Genomic DNA, 21,351 nt, shown 5'->3' with positions numbered 1-21,351 from the left:
CCATTGGTCATTTATATAAATGATTCTTTATTTTGGATTATACTATTCTGAAAAAGGATACATGTTTCAATGTTGGCCCCAACAATATAGCCAGTTACATCAAAGTTGATCCGAATAAACTTGCCCTGAAAATAAATTACAAAGAGGAAACTGAAAATAAATAAGGACACAGAGGATCGGAATACTATCATAAAACAATAAGCCAATGTGCCCTGCCAAGTATCCATGAGTTGGTTACAAAAATGGACCTTAACTATTGCCTCAAATGAAAAAAAAGGAAAGGAAAAAAAAAAGCCTCAAAAAACTTCAAAATAGTAGCAATAGGATAGGCAATCTTCCTGGTTTTAACATAATAAAAATGAAAACCTAATAATTTAGAACTTTTAAAAAGCCCTCCTAAATAATCTGAGATTTGAGATTTAAAAACTTAAAAAACAATCCATACCCGAGGATACATTTATTAATTTTAGAGGTGGAGGGGGTGGGGAGAGGAGAGAGAAACATCAACTGGTTGGTTGCCTTCCATAGGCACCCCGACTCAGGATCAAACCCGCAACCTAGGTACGTGCCGTGATCAGAGGTTGAATCTGTAACCTTTTGGTGTATGGAATGATGCTCCAACTGAGCCACCTGGCCAGGACCGGGAGATTTTAGTAGTGTAAAAGGAACACTATATTCAGCCCTATAATAATAGATTTGAAAAACTGGATAATGCAATTTCAAAGGGAAGTAGAAATCCATTCAAGGAAAAAAAAAAAAAAAGACAAAACTCGAACAGACTATAATCATAAAAAGTAATGAAACAGTTTGGCAAATCCCTAAGGAATATTTAACTGCTTTACTACATAACTGTTTTAGGGAAACAGAAAACAGTGATTGTTTCATAATTTGTTTTTGTTTTTAAAAATTTTTAAATTTAACTTGTTTATTTATTTTATTTTTAGAGAGAGGGGAAAGGAGAAAGAGAGGGAGAGAAACATTACTGTGTGGTTGCCTCTCACTCGTGCCCCCAACTGGGGACCTGACGTGCAACCTAGTCATGTGCCCTGACTGGGAATCGAACCAGCAACACTTGGCTTGCAGGCTGATGCTCAATCCACTGAGCCACAGCAGTCAGGGCTCATAATTTGTTTTGTAAAATTATCATAACACCAAATACCCACCCAAATAGATAAAGATACCACTAAAAAAGGAAAGCAAGCAAAATAAAACTGATTATCTTACTTAAAAATATAGAAATAAAAGACCAAATTAAACACTTTGCAAAACAAAGAAATATAACAATGATCAAGAATGGCTTATTCCATGACAGCTAAGGACTGATACTAGTAAACATACTAATATTATTCGTCACACAAATAGTCAAGGGATTGGAAGGCTTTTCTTTAAGGAAATGAACTGATTATAAAATTTATAGGAAAATGGAAAGCACCTAGAATAGTCACAACAATTTTGATAAAGACAACAAGAACCAGAGCTCATGGACTCAAACTACTCAAATTCAAAAAGCTATAAATATATCACGGCAGTGTGGCATTGGACTTGCATGTCCAGTCCATTCATCTTTGTCAAAGGTGCCAGGTAAGTGAACAGACCTCACAGAAGCCAGCCCTGCTGGAGCCTTGATCTCAGACTCCTAGCCTCCAGGACTGTGAGAAAAAGTTGAAACTACCTTAGATATCTAAATTTTGTTGCTTAAGCCACCCCTGCCAAAAGCAAATTTTGTCTTTGTTCTTCAGAAGACTCTAAGAAAGAATAGTTAAAAAATTGTTAGTCCTTATAAATACATGGAACTCCTCAAAAAAGAAACTTAGAAACTAAAATCAGGTCCTGATGTTATACTGAGGATTAAAATTCTTCACAAATTCTAAACAGCTGTATTATCTATACACTATTACCTCATCTAGTTAATAAAAAATTGCTATTTTAAGAGACAGTAGTCAAAAGACAATGTTATTACTTCAAAATTGCAAGGAATACATTGCCAACATAACTGTTCAAGTAAATACTTTCTCAAACTTCTCATTTTAACACTGCAGAAAGGTTAATCAAAATCATATGGTACCACATAATTCTCACTAAAGAAAATAGTTAAGGAATTCGCTACATAGAGAATCAAACTTTTAGATTTCAACATGTTGGTTTAACTTCTTTATTATGTATATATCAACATGTTGTTTGAGCTTTCTATTTCTTATACCACTTCTATTCATTTTTCCAGACCACTCAAATTAGAAGTTCAAATTCATTAAACAAGATAATCTTAGGAAATAATGCAAAGTTATTATATTGGTAACTATGAACCCTAATAAAGTTAAAATGTAAAACTGAACATTACCCATTTTATATTTAGTGAATTCATTATTTTCCTTATTTCTTGGGAAATTATAAAATAGGAAAGAAAGTTAAAAAAGAAATATAAGAAACAAAGATGTTTGGGTTTTTGAACAGGTAACCTAAAAAGAAATATCTCAAAGTAATATATATGTGGTCTATAACTTGGATAAACAAAGTCAGTTCCCTAATCAAATCAGCTCCCTTTCCTTCTCATAACTGGTGTATACCGTTGCTCTAGCCATTATAGCGAGCGCAGAAAGATAGCTTTCGGCTAAACGAAACTGGTTAGGCAAAGAGTAATGAAATAAAGGGATAGACTGGGGACAGAAATGGATGGTAGATGCTTGCTGTGTGGGGAGGAGGCAGAGTAGATTAGGGTATCCCTCCAGTGCTCCCCTCCCCACCCTGCTTCTTCTATACATACCCAAAAGAAACTAGGATCTCTCAAAACAACATATTTAGAAACTAATAAATCTTGGTTATAAGGCGAAGCTTCTATAATTGATTCTATTTTGAAAGCATTTTAACAAAACAAAAACCTTACAAAGTTGAAAACCCTCAACTCTCTATGTTAAGTGACTTTCACATTCAGTTACATTACAAGATCCATCCAAGCCCTTTGACAGCATGACAAAGTGAAATTTCAGAACTAAAAAGAAATACTTTACTGAACATCCCCAAACAGTCCACCATTCATATATTCCCCTTAATATGGACTCTCTTGACAAATTAGGTAAGAGGCAGGCTATGGAATATCAAATCACTTCGTTCTTGAGGGCAGGGAAGGGGACAAAATAAAATCTGTAAGTTAAAAAGTCTTTTCCTCACAGCAATAAATACTTTCAAAATTAACATTTTAATTAAAATACAAATCTAAAGTGGAAAACAGAGTTTTACTTTCAAGTGGGTCCTCTCTAATCTTTTAAACATATGAACAAACTGGTGGTAAAAATGTCCACTCGGTATTTGATTTCCACATGTCAGATTATGGTACTCAGAATATTCAACCAGAATTTAAAAAAAAAACCCAAAAACTTGACAAGTACATCACGTATGAATTACAGAGTATGCATTTGATGCCATACACATGCTGAATGCCAATCCAAGAACCACTGAGAACACACACTTCCTGCAGGGGCTCTGGGCAGTCAAGACAACTAGAATACTCTCCTGTAAGTAAAACAGAAATTAAAAACTTCAGTTAAGACTTCTGGCCAAGATGGAGGCCTCGACAAACATGCTGCGTCTCCCTCACAACTAAGAAAGAATACAACTACCTCAAAACTAGAGACAACCAGAAGTTCCAGAAAATCGAGCTACGTGGAAGTACAATAAATAAAAATATAAAGAAGAAATACTCATCCAGACAGGTAGGAGGGGCAGAGCCGGGGCGGAGAGGACGCAGTGTGGCGGCAGTGGTACCGGCAGCGGCAGGCCAGTGGAAAGCGCAGTCACACATTTTAAAAAGAGGGGAGAGCCTCCTGGGGAGTATTCCCAGCTCCTGACCAGACCGCACAGCTCACGGTCCCAGCGCCATGGAAAATCAAGCCTCATTGCTTCTGACTGTGCAGATCAGTGGGGGTTGGGGAGGAGGAGGAAACTGCGTCTCTCAGCAGAGTCTGCTTGTTTAAAGGACCCACCCACTCTGGGAACAACGGGTAGGGCACCAGCTAGAGAGGCGCCAGTCCCTTATGGGAAGCGGGAGAAGATCCTGGAAAAGGGGCAAGTGCTGAGCAAGTGGCATTGTTCCCTCTCAGACCCCTCCCCCACATACAGCACCACAACGTGGTGAAATAGGTCGCCTGTATTGACGAATACCTAAGGCTCCACCCCTTACAATGTAACAGGTGCGACAGCTCTACCACAGAGGCAAACAAACACAGGAGCCTGTCAAGATGAGGAGAGATATTTAAAACACTGATGATAAAGATGCTCACAGGCTTTAGAGATATGCTTAAGTAAGGCAAACGTATAAGAGAAGAAGTGAAGGCTGTGCTAAATAAAACAAAGAAAAATCCACACAAAATCAATGGTGAAGGGAAGGAAACAAGGGGTTCAAATAAATGATTTGGAACGTAAGGAAGAAAAAACCAGCCAACCAGTACAGAATGAGGAAACAAGAATTGAAAAGAATGAGAAAAGACTTAGGAACCTCTGGGACAACATCTGAACCATAGGGGTGCCAGAAGGATAACAGGAAGAGCAAAAGCTTCTGTGAGAAAATAAAGAAGGACAACTTCCCAAATTTGATAAAGGAAATAACACATACCAGTCCAGGAAGCATAGAGAGCCCCAAACAAGCTAGACCCAAAAAGGACCACACCAAGACACATCAGAATTAAAATGCCAAAGGTTCAAGATAAAGAGAGAATCTTAAAAGCAGCAAGAGAAAAGCAGAGTTACCTGCAAAGGGGTGCCTATAAGACTATCATCTGATTTCTCAAAAGGAACTGTAGGCAAGAAGGGACTGGCAAGAAGTATTTAATGTGATGAAAAGCAAGGACCTACAACCAGGATTACTCTATCCAGCAAAGCTATCATTTAGAATGGAAGGGCAGATGAAGTACTTCCCAGACAAGGTAAAGCTAAAGGAGTTCATCATCACCAAGCTATTATTATATGAAATGTCTACGGACTTACTTAAGAAAAAGAAGATCAAAATTATGAACATTAAAATGACAACAAACTCACACCTATGAACAATTGAATCTAACAAGTAAAAACAAAATCCAACTAAGCAAACCAGAACAGGAACAGAATCATAGGTATGGGGATCATTTGGAGGGTTATCAGCTGGGAGGGGGAAAGGGGAGGAATGGGGAAATAGTGCAGGGATTAAGAAGCATAATCGATTGGTACAAAATAGACAGGGGGAAGTTAAGAATAATATAGAAAAGGGTGAAGCCAAAGAACTTATATGCACGACCCATGGACATGAACTAAGGGGGGTGGGATTGCTGGAGGGAAGGCGGGTGCTGGGCAGAGGGGAGCAAAGGGGAAAAAACATTGGGGCTACTTTTAACAACATAATCAATAAAATATACTTACAAAAAAAGAAAGAGACATGGACTGATTAGAAATACACAGACACCCCCACTCTGGTGGGAGCAAGTACTTAAGATTTGAGAAAGCCCAGAGTCAGTAGTGTTGGGAAGGCTGTCTAGGACTCCATTCTAAAATGGCTATGTGCTGAATGGCTGGTCTTGGCTCCTGCTTCACAACCTCCTAAATCTATCAAAGAAGCAACAGCTGGCCTCAGTGAGCCCCTAGCCCCTGTACCTCTTGCTAATTGGCCATAGTCCTGGTACTAGCATCAGCCAGTCTAGATTCATAGCTTGGCTTTGTTTGAGAATCTCCAAGCCAAGCACAAGCAGCAAACATTTCAGTTGCTTTTTAGTCCAGGCAGGGTGGCCCTGAACAGAACACAGGTGGAGGCTGACCTTGGCCTATACCACCCGGGAAAGCTGAGGGCCTGCACACCCAGTGGGCAGCTACAGACCACATTGCAGCACCACCACCCTGCCCCTGCACAGCTGATTCTCATGGAGGGCGGAGGTTGGTGGTTAGTGGTCATGGCCAGTCCTTGCAGCTGATTGGCTGGGGTAAATCTCTCCCATTGATATGCCAACATCAACCAAGGATCAACTATAAGAGAAGGCTGTACTCAGCCCATACGAAGTGTGCACCTTGAGTCCCCAGCTTGGGTGACAGGGGAGGTTGTGTCACTGGATCCTACAGGACACCTACTACATTAGGCCACACTACCAAGACAGGGAGTCATAGCAGCTTTACCTAATACACAGAAACAAACATAGGGAGGCTGCCAAAACAAGGAGACAAAGAAACATGGTCTAAATGAAATAACCAAACAAAATTCCAGAAAAAGAGCTAAACAAAATGGAGATAAGCAATCTATCAGATGGAGAGTTCAAAACCCTGGTTCTAAGGATGCTCAAGGAACTTAGTGAGGACCTCAGCAGCATAAGAACAGATCCAGTCAGAAATGAAGGATACACTAACTGAAATAAAGAACAATTATAGGGAAACAGCAGCAAAGTGAATGAAGCAGAGAACCAAATCAATGACTTGGAACATAAGGAAGCAAAAGACAACCAATCAGAACAAAAAGAAAAAAGATCCAAAACAAACGAGGACAGTGTAGCGGCCTCTGGGACCACTTCAAGTGGTCCGACATTTGCATCACAGGGGTGCAGAAGGAGGAGAGAAACAGCAAGAAACTGAAAATCTATTTGAAAAAATAATGAAAGAAAACATGCAAGTCCAAGAAACACAGAGAGTCCCAAACCAGATGGATGCAAAGAAGCCCACTCCAGGACACATCATGATTAAAATATCAAAGGTTAAAGATAAAGAAAGAATCTTAAAAGCAGCAAGAAAAAAGCAGCTAGTTACCTATAGGACTGTCTCCTGATTTCTGAAAAGAAACCTTGCAAGCTAGAAGGGATTGATAAGAAATATTCAAAGTCATGAAAAGCAGGGACCTATAGCCAAGATTGCTCTACCCAGCAAAGCTGTCATTTACAATCGAAGGGCAGATAAAGAGCTTTCCAGACAAGAAAAAACTAAAGGAGTTCATCATCACTGGACCATTATATGAAATGTTAAAGGGACTTATTTAAGAAAAAGAGCGAAACTATAACAATAAAATGGCAATAAATACATATCTATCAATAGTTGAATCTAAAAAACAAACTAAACAAATAAGAACAGAGACAGAATCATGGATATGAAGGGCATTTTGATGGTTGCCGGATGGGAGGGGGGTGTGGGGGATGGGTGAAGAGGTGAGGGGATTAAAAAATACAAACAGGTAGTTACAGAATAGCCATGGGGATGTAAAGTACAGTATAGGGTATGGAGTAGCCAAAGAACTTACACACATGACCCATGGACATGGACAATGGTGAGAGGATGGCCTGAGGGAGTGGGGTGTACTGGGTGGAAGGGGGCATAGGGAGGGAAATTGGGAAAACTATAATAGCATAATCAATAAAATAAAATTTAAGAAAAAAATGGCTATGTGCAGCCACTGATTTGCAAGATGCTGGTTGCCTGGTACAGACCACATTTATCTCTGACACTGTCCCATTTGCTTCAGTAAATCTTCAGGGAAAGGTAGGTGAGATCACTAAAGACAGACGGAGCAGGGACTGCATCCAATTTACTTATAAAACTGGTTTTTAAAGTCTGCTTGCTAAGAATATACACATGAGGGTGCAGAATTTTGACTTGCTTTCATTGTAGTCCGGTAGTCAGGTAGTAGAGAATACTCTTACGGCCTTGGTCTTGCTCTAACTATTGGAGGCTAATTACCAAAAGGTATACTTGGGAATAGCCAAAGTGGCTTAAATAAGTTTGAGGGGGAAAAAAAAAGATTCGCACAAACACAGAAAGTGATTTCTACTAAAACTCTCTGTGGGAATCTGTATCTGCTGATATAATCATTTTGAAATTGAAATCCCTGTTTTTAAAGTTTCATTACAAGAGATTCATTTTACATAAGATGCCATCCATCTGGAGTGCATTTCACTTCTCCATAAACCGAAAACTGGATAACTGTGAACGATTATTTTCATAAGGGTAATGCTCTCCTAAAGAATCCCCCTTAACACAAACCATATGTTAGCATCTTTGAAAGAAAGATATTCTTCAGGAAATTACTTGTCTATTTCAGATCAAAGAAATGGAAACGAATGGATACTAAAGCTTACAGAGTTTACAGTTTCAAATATTTTTCACTGCAAGCATGTGGTTTGTAAATACTGACTACACGAAATTCCACTGTACACCCAACTCACTTTTTGGATATCACATTACTTTTCCAGTATGAGGTATAAGACCAATCCCAGCCCAAGGCCTGTCCTGTCCACGGAGCCATATCTCCCACACATCTTCTGCCAATCCTTCAAAACCTGGGGCATGCAGACTCTCAGAGGGTCTAGCACACACAACATGCTCCCTGAGCTCAAGTGGACATTATGGCATGTTGTTGAAAGTATATTCAAGTTAAAACCCAAACGAAGGTGAGCTTTATGAGATTAGAGACTGGCTTTGTCCCCTGATATATTCCCACTTAGTAGGTAACCACCTTTCAACTAAAGGGATCTCACACCTACATACTTACATGTGAGAGGCACAGATAGAAACAAGGTAGATGAGGTCCCTACTGTCAGGGATCTTACATTCCAGCAGGAGAGCCATAAAGAAGCAGAGAGATTAACTGTAGATTGTGATTAAGTGCTATGAGGGAGGTCAATAAGACGTTGTGATAGAGAGCAGAGGAAATTCCTCAGGGTTTTAGACTAACCAGGGGCTTAGGGAGGGAGAAGGAGAAGTGTGGAGAGATCTGAAACACATGCCAGAAGGGTAACCAACAGGGTCTCCTCCTGGCCTGGACATGAGCCGCGGGAAAAAGGCCGGGCCAAGGGTGGCTTTTAGGTATTTTATTTTTCTAGGTTTTTGTTGTTGTTTTTATTTTATTCTACGCCTAAGCAACTGGGTGATTTGATGGGACCATATATTGACATAAGGCTTAAGAAAAAATTTTGAATAGAAAAGATAAAATTCCATCTGGAATATGTTAAATGTGAGAAGTCTATTAGACATCCAGATGGAGATATTAAGTAAGCAGCACAGTGCCTGGCAAAGGATAGGTGCTTAATAAGTAACTGAACTGCACAACAAAAATATATATAAATTATATAAAATTTAATTAAACATGAGCTAATGCTAGCTACTCTCTAAACCCCTGAGAACCAAAGTGTTGGTAACACCCACAGACAACTGCTAGAAGGAAGTTTTACCCGAACATCAGCCAATCAACGGAACGAATTACTTCACTATATTTTAATGGAACCACTAAAATCAACTATTTGTTGTAGTCGTGTGTAGTCAATGCCTTAAGACAGTAGCAGCCAGCTACTAGACCTTTTCTTTAAAAGACATTATATCTGTTAATATAAAGTTGACTTTCTAAAAATTAAAGCCCAAAGTCAACAATTTAAAGATATCTTTGTTTCTTCGTTGAATGACTAGCTACATCTAAGAACATTGTCTTAATCAAAAATATTTCTTTCCTAAAATGATTAGCTTTTAATATATTAGACTGAGCATACTTAAGAGATTATACAGCAGCACAAGCACTGTGGTAGGCAGAACACCAACTGAAACAGGCTTTGCTGAAAATTTAGATTGCATGGGGGATTCTTGCTAGAAAACAATCTAAGGAATTCTTTCTACCAGTAGAACTTACAAGTTCCTACCAGAATTGTTAATCACTGAACTAGGATGTGTAAATAAAGAGCATTAAGTAGACTCAGGTGCAGTTATTATTTTGCAAATAAATTTCGGAAGTTAATTCCCCTGGCCGTGCCCCCCCAGATACCAGATGCACACCACTACCCACTGCCCAAGCTGAACAGCCAAAACGGTCTCCAGACACAACGAAATGTCCCCTGTGTGTGTGTGTGTGTGTGTCCCCAAATGAGAAGTACTGATCTAAAATAATGCAGATTAGATTATAACTCACATATGTCATATGGAAATCTCACTAATGATTTGTGGTAGCCAATTTCCAAGATGAGTTCAATAATCCCAACCTTGATATTCATGTCATTATGTAGTTCCCTCCCACGCTGTATCAGGACTGATCTGTGTGACCAGTAGATACCTCAAAGGGATGGTATATGACTTCCAAGGTGGGGTCATAAAAAAACACTGCATGGCTTCTCTCTTGCTCTCTTGGAGCATTTGCTCCGGGGGACGCCAGCTGCCATGTCAGGAGCACGCAACTCTACGGAGAGGCCTTCGAGGCGAGGTACAAAGGCCTCCACGCAGCCACCCTGAGGAACTGAGGCTTCCTGCCAAAAGCTACCTCAGTGAGCTTGGAAGAAGATCCTCCAGCCTCATCAGTCTTCAGATGACTGCAGCTCTAGCCAACAACATCTTCACGACAACCTCCTGAGAGATCCTGAGCCAGAACCACCCACCACAGAAACTCTGAAATAACAAATGTCCAAGTCACTAGGTTTTCAGTAATACAGAACTGTACTTCTGTCTGTCTCAAACACAAAAGCCCTGGCAAGTATACCACTTAGTAATGGAATCACTACATTCTTTATCAAAGACACAAATGACTGATAAGTAGCAATTTATCTTTTCTATGCATAACTGAGATGAAAGGGCTCAAATTTGTTTCTCCTGAATTTAAAGTGCTGCTTAAGGGGAGAAAATCAATGGACTGGTCACTTGACTTATGTGGTAAAATAAAATATTTTCCACTAAGAAGTCCTTGAAAATCTTCATGGAGATTCACATACCTAAGCTGGTAGCTCACTGTGTCTCTGTCCCATGATACAGCCACTAAACACAGGGCTTTCAGTGGGAAGAATTTAAGATTAGCTGTGGCTCAGGCTCGATGGTGATGGCCCATGGAAAGACAGAACTCTGTAAACGAAGTTCAGTTTCCCCAGATGTTTTGTAAATCCAAAAGTCACAGCCAGGCTTCCTATTGCCACAGGCACATTTGTTACCCTACTTTGTACATTTGAAAAAAAAAAGTTACTAAGTGAATATGGATTCAGTGAATCTTCAAATTTTGTCTTACTAGGAATAAACAATATTCCAAGCAAATAGATCCCTATTTCTTACACAATGTGGGAAGTCTCCTGTACTTAAACTATCTCTGATGGTGTTACGGGTGAAATCCTGTCTCCGTCCCCAATTTGTATATTCAAGTACCTCAGAACATGATGGCATTTGGAGATCAGGTCTTTACAGAGGTAATTAAGTTAAAATGACGTCACTATGGAGGTTCCTAATCCTATAAAAAATGATGGATGTCCTTATAAGAGAAGAATAGGCCATAAGCATATACAGAGGGAAGGCCACCTGAAGACACAGGGAGAAGATGGTTATCTATAAGCCAAGGAGAAAGGTCTCAGAAGAAACCAACTCTGCCAACACCTTAATCTGAGACTTTTAGACTCCAACTGTGAGAAAATTAAGTTCTGTGGTATAAGCCCCCCAGTCTGGGGTGCCCTATTATGGCCACCCTAGCAACTGGCTACCCTTCCATTGACCAGGCCTTCTGTGATCTCGAATCTGGTCACTTCCACTAAGCAAAGAGACATGTCATCAGAAAATTAACATGCAGACCATGACTTTATATTCCCAGAATAAAAACGTATATGACAATGATTTTAGATTCCCCAATAAGTTTTGCCAATACTTCTAATAAGAGAAGAGAGAGAAAAAACAGAATTAACTCAAGCAATTGAAGACCCTCTCCAATGACCATAGAAATGGTCATTGAATCTTGATGACTGTAATCTAGGGTGAAAGGTTTACTGAAGGAATGCCCATTTTGTTGAATATGGGTTGAGAGATGATTTGCCATTAAAGTATTGACTCTGGGCAGGTGGAATGGGGAGGATGGTATTCTCATACTAATACCAATCTGGCTATCACGTAGGATAATATTCTCAGCCAAACTGTTACAGTTGATCAAACTGAAGGAGCAAGTAAAGCTTTAAATGAATTAAGATAGCTGAACAGAATTTTTTAAAAATCCTTACCCCAGGATATGTTTTTATCGATTTGAAGGAGAGAGGGAGGGAGGGAGGGGGAGGAAGAGGAGAGAGAAGAAGGAGGAGGGCGGGGAGAGAGAGAGAGAGAAACATTGATGTAAGACAGAAACATCAATCGGTTACTTCCTATATACGTCCTGACTGGGGACTAAACCCACAACCTAGGTATGTACCCTGACCGGGAATCGAACCCACAACCTTTTGGTGTATGGGATGATGCTCCAAGCAACTGAGCCACCTGCCAGGGGCAGAAGAATTTTTAAAGAAAAGTAATAGTAATGACAAATTATTCTGAAGTCCATATATCACAGAAACAGTAAGGTATAAAAAAGGACTATTTACTACAGTGAATACCAACCTTATTTGTTGAGCATTTATTATGTCCAGTGCTGTGTTCAGTAGCAAACACGTATCTTTAAATCTCCACACCAACCCCCTAACAGGTATTATATATCATCTCCATTCAAAGAGAAAAAATTAAGTTCAGAGGCATTATATAATTATATATCCATACAATAATATATAATTACATATTTACATAGAATAAATGTGATTACAATTACTTTCACATTTTTTCCCATTTTATTGCTTTTTAAAATGTGCCTATTAGAAAATTTTAAATTACCGGTGACTGCATTATGTTTCTATTAGATAGTACTGTTCCATACTATATTAATTAGCCTCATCGGAAAATCTACAAAGTACTGTTAGTAGACATTTAACTAGAAATCTGAGAAATTAAAAATTTCTGATACTATTCAACTTACAAAACGAGATGAGTTGTCATTTTTCACAGTCTTCGCATTTCCAAATGATTCCAGAATTGGATTGGCTTGCAAAAGCTGCCGTTCAAGTTCTCCCTAAAAGACATTACACATACACACATACACATACAAACACACACAAATAAAAGCAGATGTATGTTAATCCAGTGTCTTTATTCCAGTCCTCAGGGGAGAAAACAAAACAAAACAAAACAAAAACTGTTTCTTTCCCTCACTTCTTTCACTTAGTTTGCCATTCAGCAACCTTTGTTAGCTTCTTATTCTTGGTCATAAGAGGCTCTGCTGAGGGAAAAAAATTAACATTTATAAAGTGATCACAAGAAGAATAAAATGTCACATTGATCAGAGAAGATAAATTTAAGGATGGCACATAAATTAGGCAGAGGATTTGGAAGATAAAACAAAGAAACTGGTTCTCATGAAATAAAATTTAACATGACACTTCCATTAAGAACATATTAATACTTACATGTTATAATTACTGGCATAGAGCTTGCCATTTTTCCAAGTGTTTCACATAATAATTAATAATGTAGACCGGGCAATGTCCTCATCTATCTCCACGACCAGAGATAACAAAGATGGGGATACTACTGACTTCTTGCTCAAATTTAAAAGCCGAAGTATAGAGTATTTGATACATGTATGTTTTACTCAGTATCTTATATGTACAAATTAGGCTATAAAACAGATTTTATAAAAAGATGTGAGTATATTAATATCTACTTTAATCATGAAACACAACAGAAAGCTGTATGGGAAAGCACAATGTCATTTCTGACCATAAGAGCACTAGAAAGTGACGCTGTGTTCCTGGAATGTAATTTCGGAATTATATTGTATGATTTCAATAAACTTGCTTTTTCCAAACACAAACCCTACCACTATGTTTTAAAACACCCACAGTATTCTAGACCTAACAAAAGAAAGGGACAAAAACCACTAGCAAATGTGAGTCTTTAAGGAAAAAAGAATATAAAGAACCTCACACAAGATTTTTAAATTAATAGCCAGTTGCTATGTAGCTAATTATATTGGGTTGGCCAAAGAGTCTGTTTACTTTTTTTCATAAAATAAGAGAGGCATTTTTCATTTTCACCAATAACTATTGATTTGGACATTTTGAGTATGTCAGCTATCTACTTACTGTGTGGTAGAACGTTAATTGTTCTCAGTTAATGCCTCAATTTGCTATCTATGAACTCCAATTGGTCTACCCAACTGTGGAGCATCATCCAATGAGAAATCTCCAGCACGAAACTTCGCAAACCACTTCTGACATGTTCGATCAGTCACAGCACCTTCTCCATACACTGGACAAATTCTTTCGCATTTCAGTTGTGTTTTTACCTTTCTTGAAATATTATAACAAAGCATAATATGCTGAAAATGTTGCATATTTTCTTCCATCTTCAATATTAAAATGTCTACAGAAAAAGTCCCCAATTATGATATATATTTTTAAGTGCACGCTGATATGACAGCTGTCACAATACAATCTAATAAAATTGTTTCAAATGAAGTTAAAGGCAACTAAGTGCTACTAGAGCCATCTTATGGGAAAAACCAAACAAATTTTTGGGCCAACCCAATACTATAATCAAATGCAAAAACAGAACAACTATATGGCATATATACAGTCTTGGCATCTGTTCCTAGTTTGGACTCCTGTACTCAGCTGAAAGGGCGAGGAAGTCTTCCTGAGGCATGTGACCCAGTGAGATGTTCCCTATATGTCTACTCGGTAACACTTATCTGGATTGCCCAGACTTTCACAGGTCTTAATGACAGCCTACGATTGTGTTCTATTGAGACCATCAGGAACCAGTCCTTTTATGAGTCCCAAGCTACACGGACTTCACACTACCAAGTACTGAGTCACTTTCTTGGCATTATACTCCCTGTACCGTGAATCTTCTAGTTTATTACCTTCAAAACACTAGATTATTTCTGATGTAAATTTTTCTAAATATTATATAAAAATTTCTTAAACATGGGATCCTGAACCAATGTTAATGACTGAGAGTTATCACTAAACATGTTAGCTCTCATTCTATGGGAGTGCCGTCCCCTGCGGAAGCCCTCCCTACGGGCTCTGCAACAACTGTTACCTCACTCGGAAGATATAATCAGGGTGTAGCAACCGCCAGAAAACACCCTTTACGACACTAAACATCTACTGTTAGATCGAAGAATTAGAATACAGAGTCCTCAAAATTACACACTATCCTGCCAAATAAAACCATAATTTAAATAATAAAGGATTTAAATTTTCCTAACTTTAGAGGTAAAACAAGTATTGCATATCTCATTTTAATATTTCCTAGACATGGCTATAAGAGTACTTTGGATCAAGTTTATCGATTCTTTTCCTTGTGTGTGTGTGTGTGTGAGAGAGAGAGAGAGAGAGAGAGAAATCTACTGGTTCCGTTCTTTCTCTTGTTGGCTTGGAACTACTGTAACAACATAATCAATAAAATACATTTTTTAAAAAAGTGATTTTCAACATTTTTCATCTCATGGCACATGTAAACTAATTACTAAAATTCTGCACACACTAAAAAAAAATATTTTTTGCTGATCTGACAAAAAATAGGTATAATTTTGATTCATTCACACTGGACGGCTACTGTTGTGTTGGCTGTTGTCTTTTTTTTTTTTTTTTACCTTGACAATCTCAGGGAAAAGAGGTCAGTGCCCTTGACTAAAGTCAGGTACTGCACGTTTTAAAAATTCTTGCAGCACACCAGTTGAAAATTGCCGGCGTATAGTAACTGGCTATATACCTTGTATCTAGCTCAGTCAGTAACGAGTCACAATGGCGCGCCAGGAATATTTGCTGAGTGAATGTATGACCTGGGAACCTAAGACATTCAGATAGTATTTGGGGAAGGGATAGTGGGGAGCTAAAAGGTAGTAATGAGATTTGGGTTAAGAGTCCTCACAGTCAGCGTAGTAACTGTAGACATGGGCACTTCCATGTCCCTGCTGTTGGGCCACGACATTAACAGTGTTGTGGTATTACCTCTGTACTAATGGATTTGTGGCATCAGTGAGACCAAAGATCTTAAAAACTTATAAATGAATCACAAAAAAAGCTTGACACAAAGTTAATATCATAAAACATACAAAAATGGTCTTAAAGTAAGAAATTACCACTAAATTTAATAATTTCTTATTGAGCAATTTCATATTTAAACAGTGCCAAGATCTCTCCACCAAATTACGAAGCCACTTATAAACCGTCAGGGGGCAGTGACTAAGTGTTAACCTTTCCACAAGAACTGGATGGGCAGTGTCCCTGATTTCTATTCAACATAACAAGAAATGTCATTTGGGAATGTAGAAAAAAAGCAGTATTAGTTTGAAATTATTTTTAAAATTCTAAGTATTTATAATTATATGACGTATTCAAGGTTTACTAATCATAATGAAAACCCTATGTTTATTATATAGAGTATAATATACACTTGCTATGTAATAGATAGAAGATGATTTTAAAATTGGTAAAAAATACATTCCTCTTGCGAAATTTCAGTTCAGCTATCAAGGGGACTGAGGCTGAGATCATTCCGTACCTGCAGGCCTGACAGGGCAAAGACGCAGGTGTCCCACTGACCACAAGGAAGGATGAAACTGGGTGGCAGCAGCTAGTCAAGGTGTTGAGAAATAGACTCTAATCTCAACTGGCAGGCTCTAATTTCTGGACCTGCCAGCTATCACATTTTTGTCTTAGTTCAAGGCAGTTTAGACCAGTAGATACAATGTCACCCTGAAGCTGCTGCCTAGATCTGGATGACTCAACTGCCAGCGGGGCAGGTGAGCTGGCTAGAAGAGGTCATTCTTAGGGAATGGCCAAGTTTTAGAAATTAGTTGTATTCAAATCCTCTCTGAATTTGCATGTGTCCAGGCTTTGGTGTGGCTCTGGGCGCTGTGGTGACTGAGGGTCTGCAGCAGACCTACGACGTGGGAGGAGGGCCCAGAAACTGTGCTTTCAGTGGGCTGGGGGAAAAAGCCAAGTAAGATCTAATTTTATTATAAAACTACATCAAAAGTTTATAGGTAAGTGTTTATTTAATGGTTACTTAAATATGGTGAGCTTAATTAAAAAAAATTAATGTCTCTTATATTTGTTCATATTTCCATAATGAGGATTAAGTTTCAAAGGGGTATATAAAAGACTGATCACTTCACACTGCCAGAATGGTTATAATAAAAATACGACAAGTGTTGGTGAGAATATAGAGAAACTGGCACCCTCCTAAATTGCTGGTGAAATGTAAAATGGTACAGTCACTTTGAAAAAGTTTGGCAATTCCTCAAAATGTTAAACAGAAAGTTACCATGACCCACCAGTTCCACTCCTAAGTATACACCCAAGAGAACTGAAAATCTGTTTATACAAAAACTTGCATGCGAATGTTCATTGCAGCATTATTCATAATAGACAAAAAAGGGAAATAATCCAAATGTCCATTAACAAAATGTGACATATTTAATGTAATGAAATGTTATTCAGCCATAAAAAATGGAATACTTATACATGCTACAACACAGATGAACCCGGAAAAGATTATGCTAAGTGAAAAAAATCACAGGGAACCACATATTATATGATTCTATTCATATAAAATATCCAGAATAGGCAAGTTCATTGAGACAGAAAATAATTAGTGGTTTCTAGGGGCTGGGAGGAAATGGAAAGTGACCCCTAATAGGCACAGGGGCTTCTCTTAGGAGTGATGAAATGTTCTGAATTAATTGTAGTTATAATTACATATACTTAAAAACACTAAATTGTATACTTTAAATGAGTAAATTTTATAATACATGAATTAAACCTCAATAAATAAAGCTAATTTTTAAGAATAAGCAAAGAGACAAAAAAGTAAATAAAAGACTCACAAGATCAGGAGTCTAGAAATGCTCTCGTTTTTGTTTTTCCAATTCAGACCACTGTCTAGTGATGAAATGCTAGAAATTTATACAAATGGTTTCTGGGAACCTGAGTAAGTTTTGCCTGTGAAGTTCAATGCAAATTCACAAACCAGTAATATCAAACCAAAAGAAACAGTGACTTACACAGTGCAGAGTTTCAACATTATAATTATTACTTTAATATGTACTATTAAAATGGGGCACGGAAGTCATGAGTGGGGGCACCATCCCCAGCTACTCCCGAGTCTTCACGCTCCTTAAGTGTGATGGGAAAGAAAAGTTAACCGAGAACCAGTGCTCTCCTTGTGTTTCTAACAGCATAAGCGCAGCTACTCCTTAACTAGACCGTTACTAAAATAAACTTGGGAAAAGCACACTGATGACTCGGTGCACAGCAAGTACATGCAGTAAAGACGTGCAAATCAGCGATGACAGGGAAGGGTGGCCCAGAGAAGCTATTGCCTTCTCGGAGAGAACTTGCTGCCCAGGGATTGATTTGACCCAGAGTAAAATCTAGGGGTAGGCATGCAACTTGCATACAACAGGGATCCACTTAGTAGTTTACAATGACATCGAAACAAAATGTTAACAGTAATGGTTTATGGATTCCACAGAGGACTGGAAAGCCTAAATCTGTATCTTATTTAAGTAGTGATCTGAAAACAAACACAGTAAAAGGTCATTTAGCATGTACCTATAGAGCACAAAGAAGAGCTGGTGTCTGATCCAGTGATTCCTTCTTTAACTGGCAAAGAAGGCTTTAAAAAGCCTATAGGATAATGATTATTTCATGAACTCTTCCTATTAGTATGAGGGGTCTGGTCTGCAGCTAAAAGAGTAAAAGAACACCACAGGCCTTCAGAGGTGGAGTACAGCTCTGGGATCTGAGAATTTCTTAATTTTTTGAAAAGATCTGAAAATCTTTGTATCTATGAGTATTCCTTTATTTCTATTCTAGTTAGAATAGAAATTTATTATAGTTTCTTTATAGCAATATTATGGATTATTTCCATAACTCAACATCCTTTCTAGCTTTCTTTTAGCTTTGTATCATTATGTTTGTGGAAGAGAGACAACCCAAAACCATTCCAATGCTAGGGAAAGGATTAAGTCCAATACAGATGACCCATTCTACCTCAGGCATCTGGCTTAGCTCCGCCCTCCCTCTCAACCCAGGTAGCGGCAAATGCCCCAGTGTAAGGTTTGTTCACTGCTCTATGGAGCTAAAAGAGTGGGCATCCAACAGGAAGAATAATACTCCTCCACTACTTGTCTCAGATTAAAAAATTCTAATTTTATAAGACACAAGGAGGCCTTTAGATTAAAACACATATGGTCATAAAATTTTAAGATTAGATATTTGTTAACCCAAAAGGTCCCACCTTTAAAGTTGCAGCCCCAAATTCAAAATTTAATGTATGGCACAAGGCCAGGTTTCCATGTGTTAAGAAGCATTAAAATAATTCCCCCAAGTATTTGGCATATGAAACCTTGAGTTTATAGGCTTCATTAACATGTGATTCAATGTCATGATAAAAGGGTAAATAATTATTAAAATTCATCTAGAAAACAAATTTAAAGCAAAACGGCATGCTGCTTCTCATGAAAAGAATAAGCCTCTAAGCAACAAATTTTCAAAATTAAAAATGTTTTCATAATAGAATTTACTCGGAACTAATAGTATTTATTTCTAGTAGAGACTCAATCTAAAGACAAAAATTAGTGCAAACACTCAAGACTAAGAAGCATACAGAAAAGCACTTGCCTGGTGTTTCCCTGGTTTAGGCGACTCCTGCTGTTCGTCACAAACAGACAAATGCAAACATTAGCGCGGCCGCGTCTTCCCTGGCGGTAAGCCAACATCCCGACACCCAGTCCCGGTGCAAATCGCAACTGCGGCCGCCGGGCTATTTTCAGGTCATATTAACTAACACTCTGCACCTCTACAAATTAGGGACGAATGAGATTTATTTTAACCCTTTCTATCTTGAACTCTTCCCAAGTTTCGGCCCTGCCCGCGAGCTGCGGTGGGCAGTAGCAACAGGCTGCTCTGCAAAGTTCACGAAGAACTGCTACAAATATTGGAGGATCTTTTGGCAGAAAATAAATCTTCATAGGCACTGCTCATCAATTTTAACAATTCTCACCAAATCTTTGCAAGAAATTAGGCTTCAAACCACAACCATAATTCCAGTTTTTTCTGTTAGTATAACTGGTTGATAGCAATTTCCTGACCACCTTGCTCCATTTTAAGAGAAAAAAGAGCGGGTGGGTGGGGCGTGCAGGAGACAAGGGAGCCGTCCCTTATAGCGGCGCTGAGACAGACCTGCTTCCTTATTTTTTCTGAAACTATAAAAGAATAAATGTAAGATTTAAAACAACAATCACAGGACAAAAACTTACAGGAATATTATGGTCCTTTCGTCCTTTATGTGAAGATGCAACATGAGCAAGGTACTGAATGACTTTCTTAGTATTTTCTGTCTTCCCAGCACCCGATTCACCCCTGGAAGAAATAGTAACATAGGCTGCCTTAAAGAAAGCACAGCACATACATTCCACAATTACACTTGACAAAATTAAACTGAGTTGAAACAAGAATTACTAGAAAATAAAAAGAAATCAAGTAGAAAAGAACTACTAGCAGTTGTTAGGAAGTTATTATTTTTAAATGGTATTAAATTAACCACAAAATTCTTTTGGTAGGTGGCAGTAAGAGGGCACAGGACAATGTTCATAACACTTTTTTTCTTGGCATTGTGGGTTCTGCCACAGAAGTGAAATTTATTAGAATGTTTGTGAAGCAATTCCTTGGCACCAGAAGAAACATACCCAGCATAGGCAATGAAATTCCTAAAATAATTAATGGAAGATAATTTAATCCGAAAGAACTGAGTGAACTCTGGGGTGTCCACTGATGACTGATATTCATCCTCTAAGCCGGTCAGAGCTTTCTCCGCTCATCCCTTATTCCAGGCAAAGGACGGTTCTCTCTGTCCTGCACACCACCTTGCCCACATCTCTGGACTGCTAGCTAGCTTCCCACACTAGGCTCCCTGGGCAAGGACCGTGGCTCTGTGCATTTGTTTACTTGCACCTATGTGTTTATTTGTGTTGGTTTCCTTTTAATCTCTATATAACCTAGTGTAGTGTTGACATGTGGTCAGTACGCAATTTGTTGAGAAAATGAATGAATACTATGAATTTCATTATGAACGAGGTGGGGCAAATGCCATCATTTTATATGATTTATACTTTTAAACAAGACTGGCATACTTTGGTATTCCTAATCAGTGCTAAGCTTGAAATTCAGGTAAGCTGCTAGCATGCAATGATACCTGAGTTATGGTCTCTGCTCAAATATTTAAGGTTCCCTAAGACATAATCTAAGCAAATTTACCTTGACAACCAAAACCTATTTAGATCAAAATTTAAAATTAATATGTAATTAATTTTTTAAAAACCAGATACTCAAAAATATTTTTCGACACATTGCCAACTAATAACCCTCAAGCCTGTTTTAGCTAAGGCATAAAAAATCTAATTTTTCTAACAAACTCTGACCCTTTCTTGGAATTGTATTTAGAATTATACTCTTTGAGCTGTCCACAACTTAAATTTCTCAGTAGGTTTACTAGATGTATTATCTCCCGTTCTGCACCCAGATACACACAATCTCAGCT

The 21,351-nt window shown here is 38.3% G+C and overlaps 1 protein-coding gene across 1 annotated transcript in view; it reads right to left on the bottom strand.

Annotated features, from left to right (window-relative positions):
- MYH10 (myosin heavy chain 10) overlaps positions 1-21,351 on the bottom strand; it is a 139,457-nt gene that overhangs the window by 67,569 nt on the left and 50,537 nt on the right. The window contains exons 5-7 of the mRNA XM_090291349.1: positions 20,072-20,174; positions 12,713-12,805; positions 62-125 (exon numbers count right to left, since the gene is read on the bottom strand). Of these exons, the coding sequence (XP_090147475.1) occupies positions 62-125; positions 12,713-12,805; positions 20,072-20,174 (260 nt within the window). The remainder of the gene's footprint in view (positions 1-61; positions 126-12,712; positions 12,806-20,071; positions 20,175-21,351) is intronic.

This window comes from Furipterus horrens, unplaced genomic scaffold (assembly GCF_987537825.1).
Source record: "Furipterus horrens unplaced genomic scaffold, mFurHor1.1.pri manual_scaffold_11, whole genome shotgun sequence".
NCBI lineage: Eukaryota > Metazoa > Chordata > Mammalia > Chiroptera > Furipteridae > Furipterus > Furipterus horrens.
The sequence above is the reverse complement of the archived record's forward strand: the minus strand, read 5'-3'. Positions and strand labels throughout refer to the sequence as shown.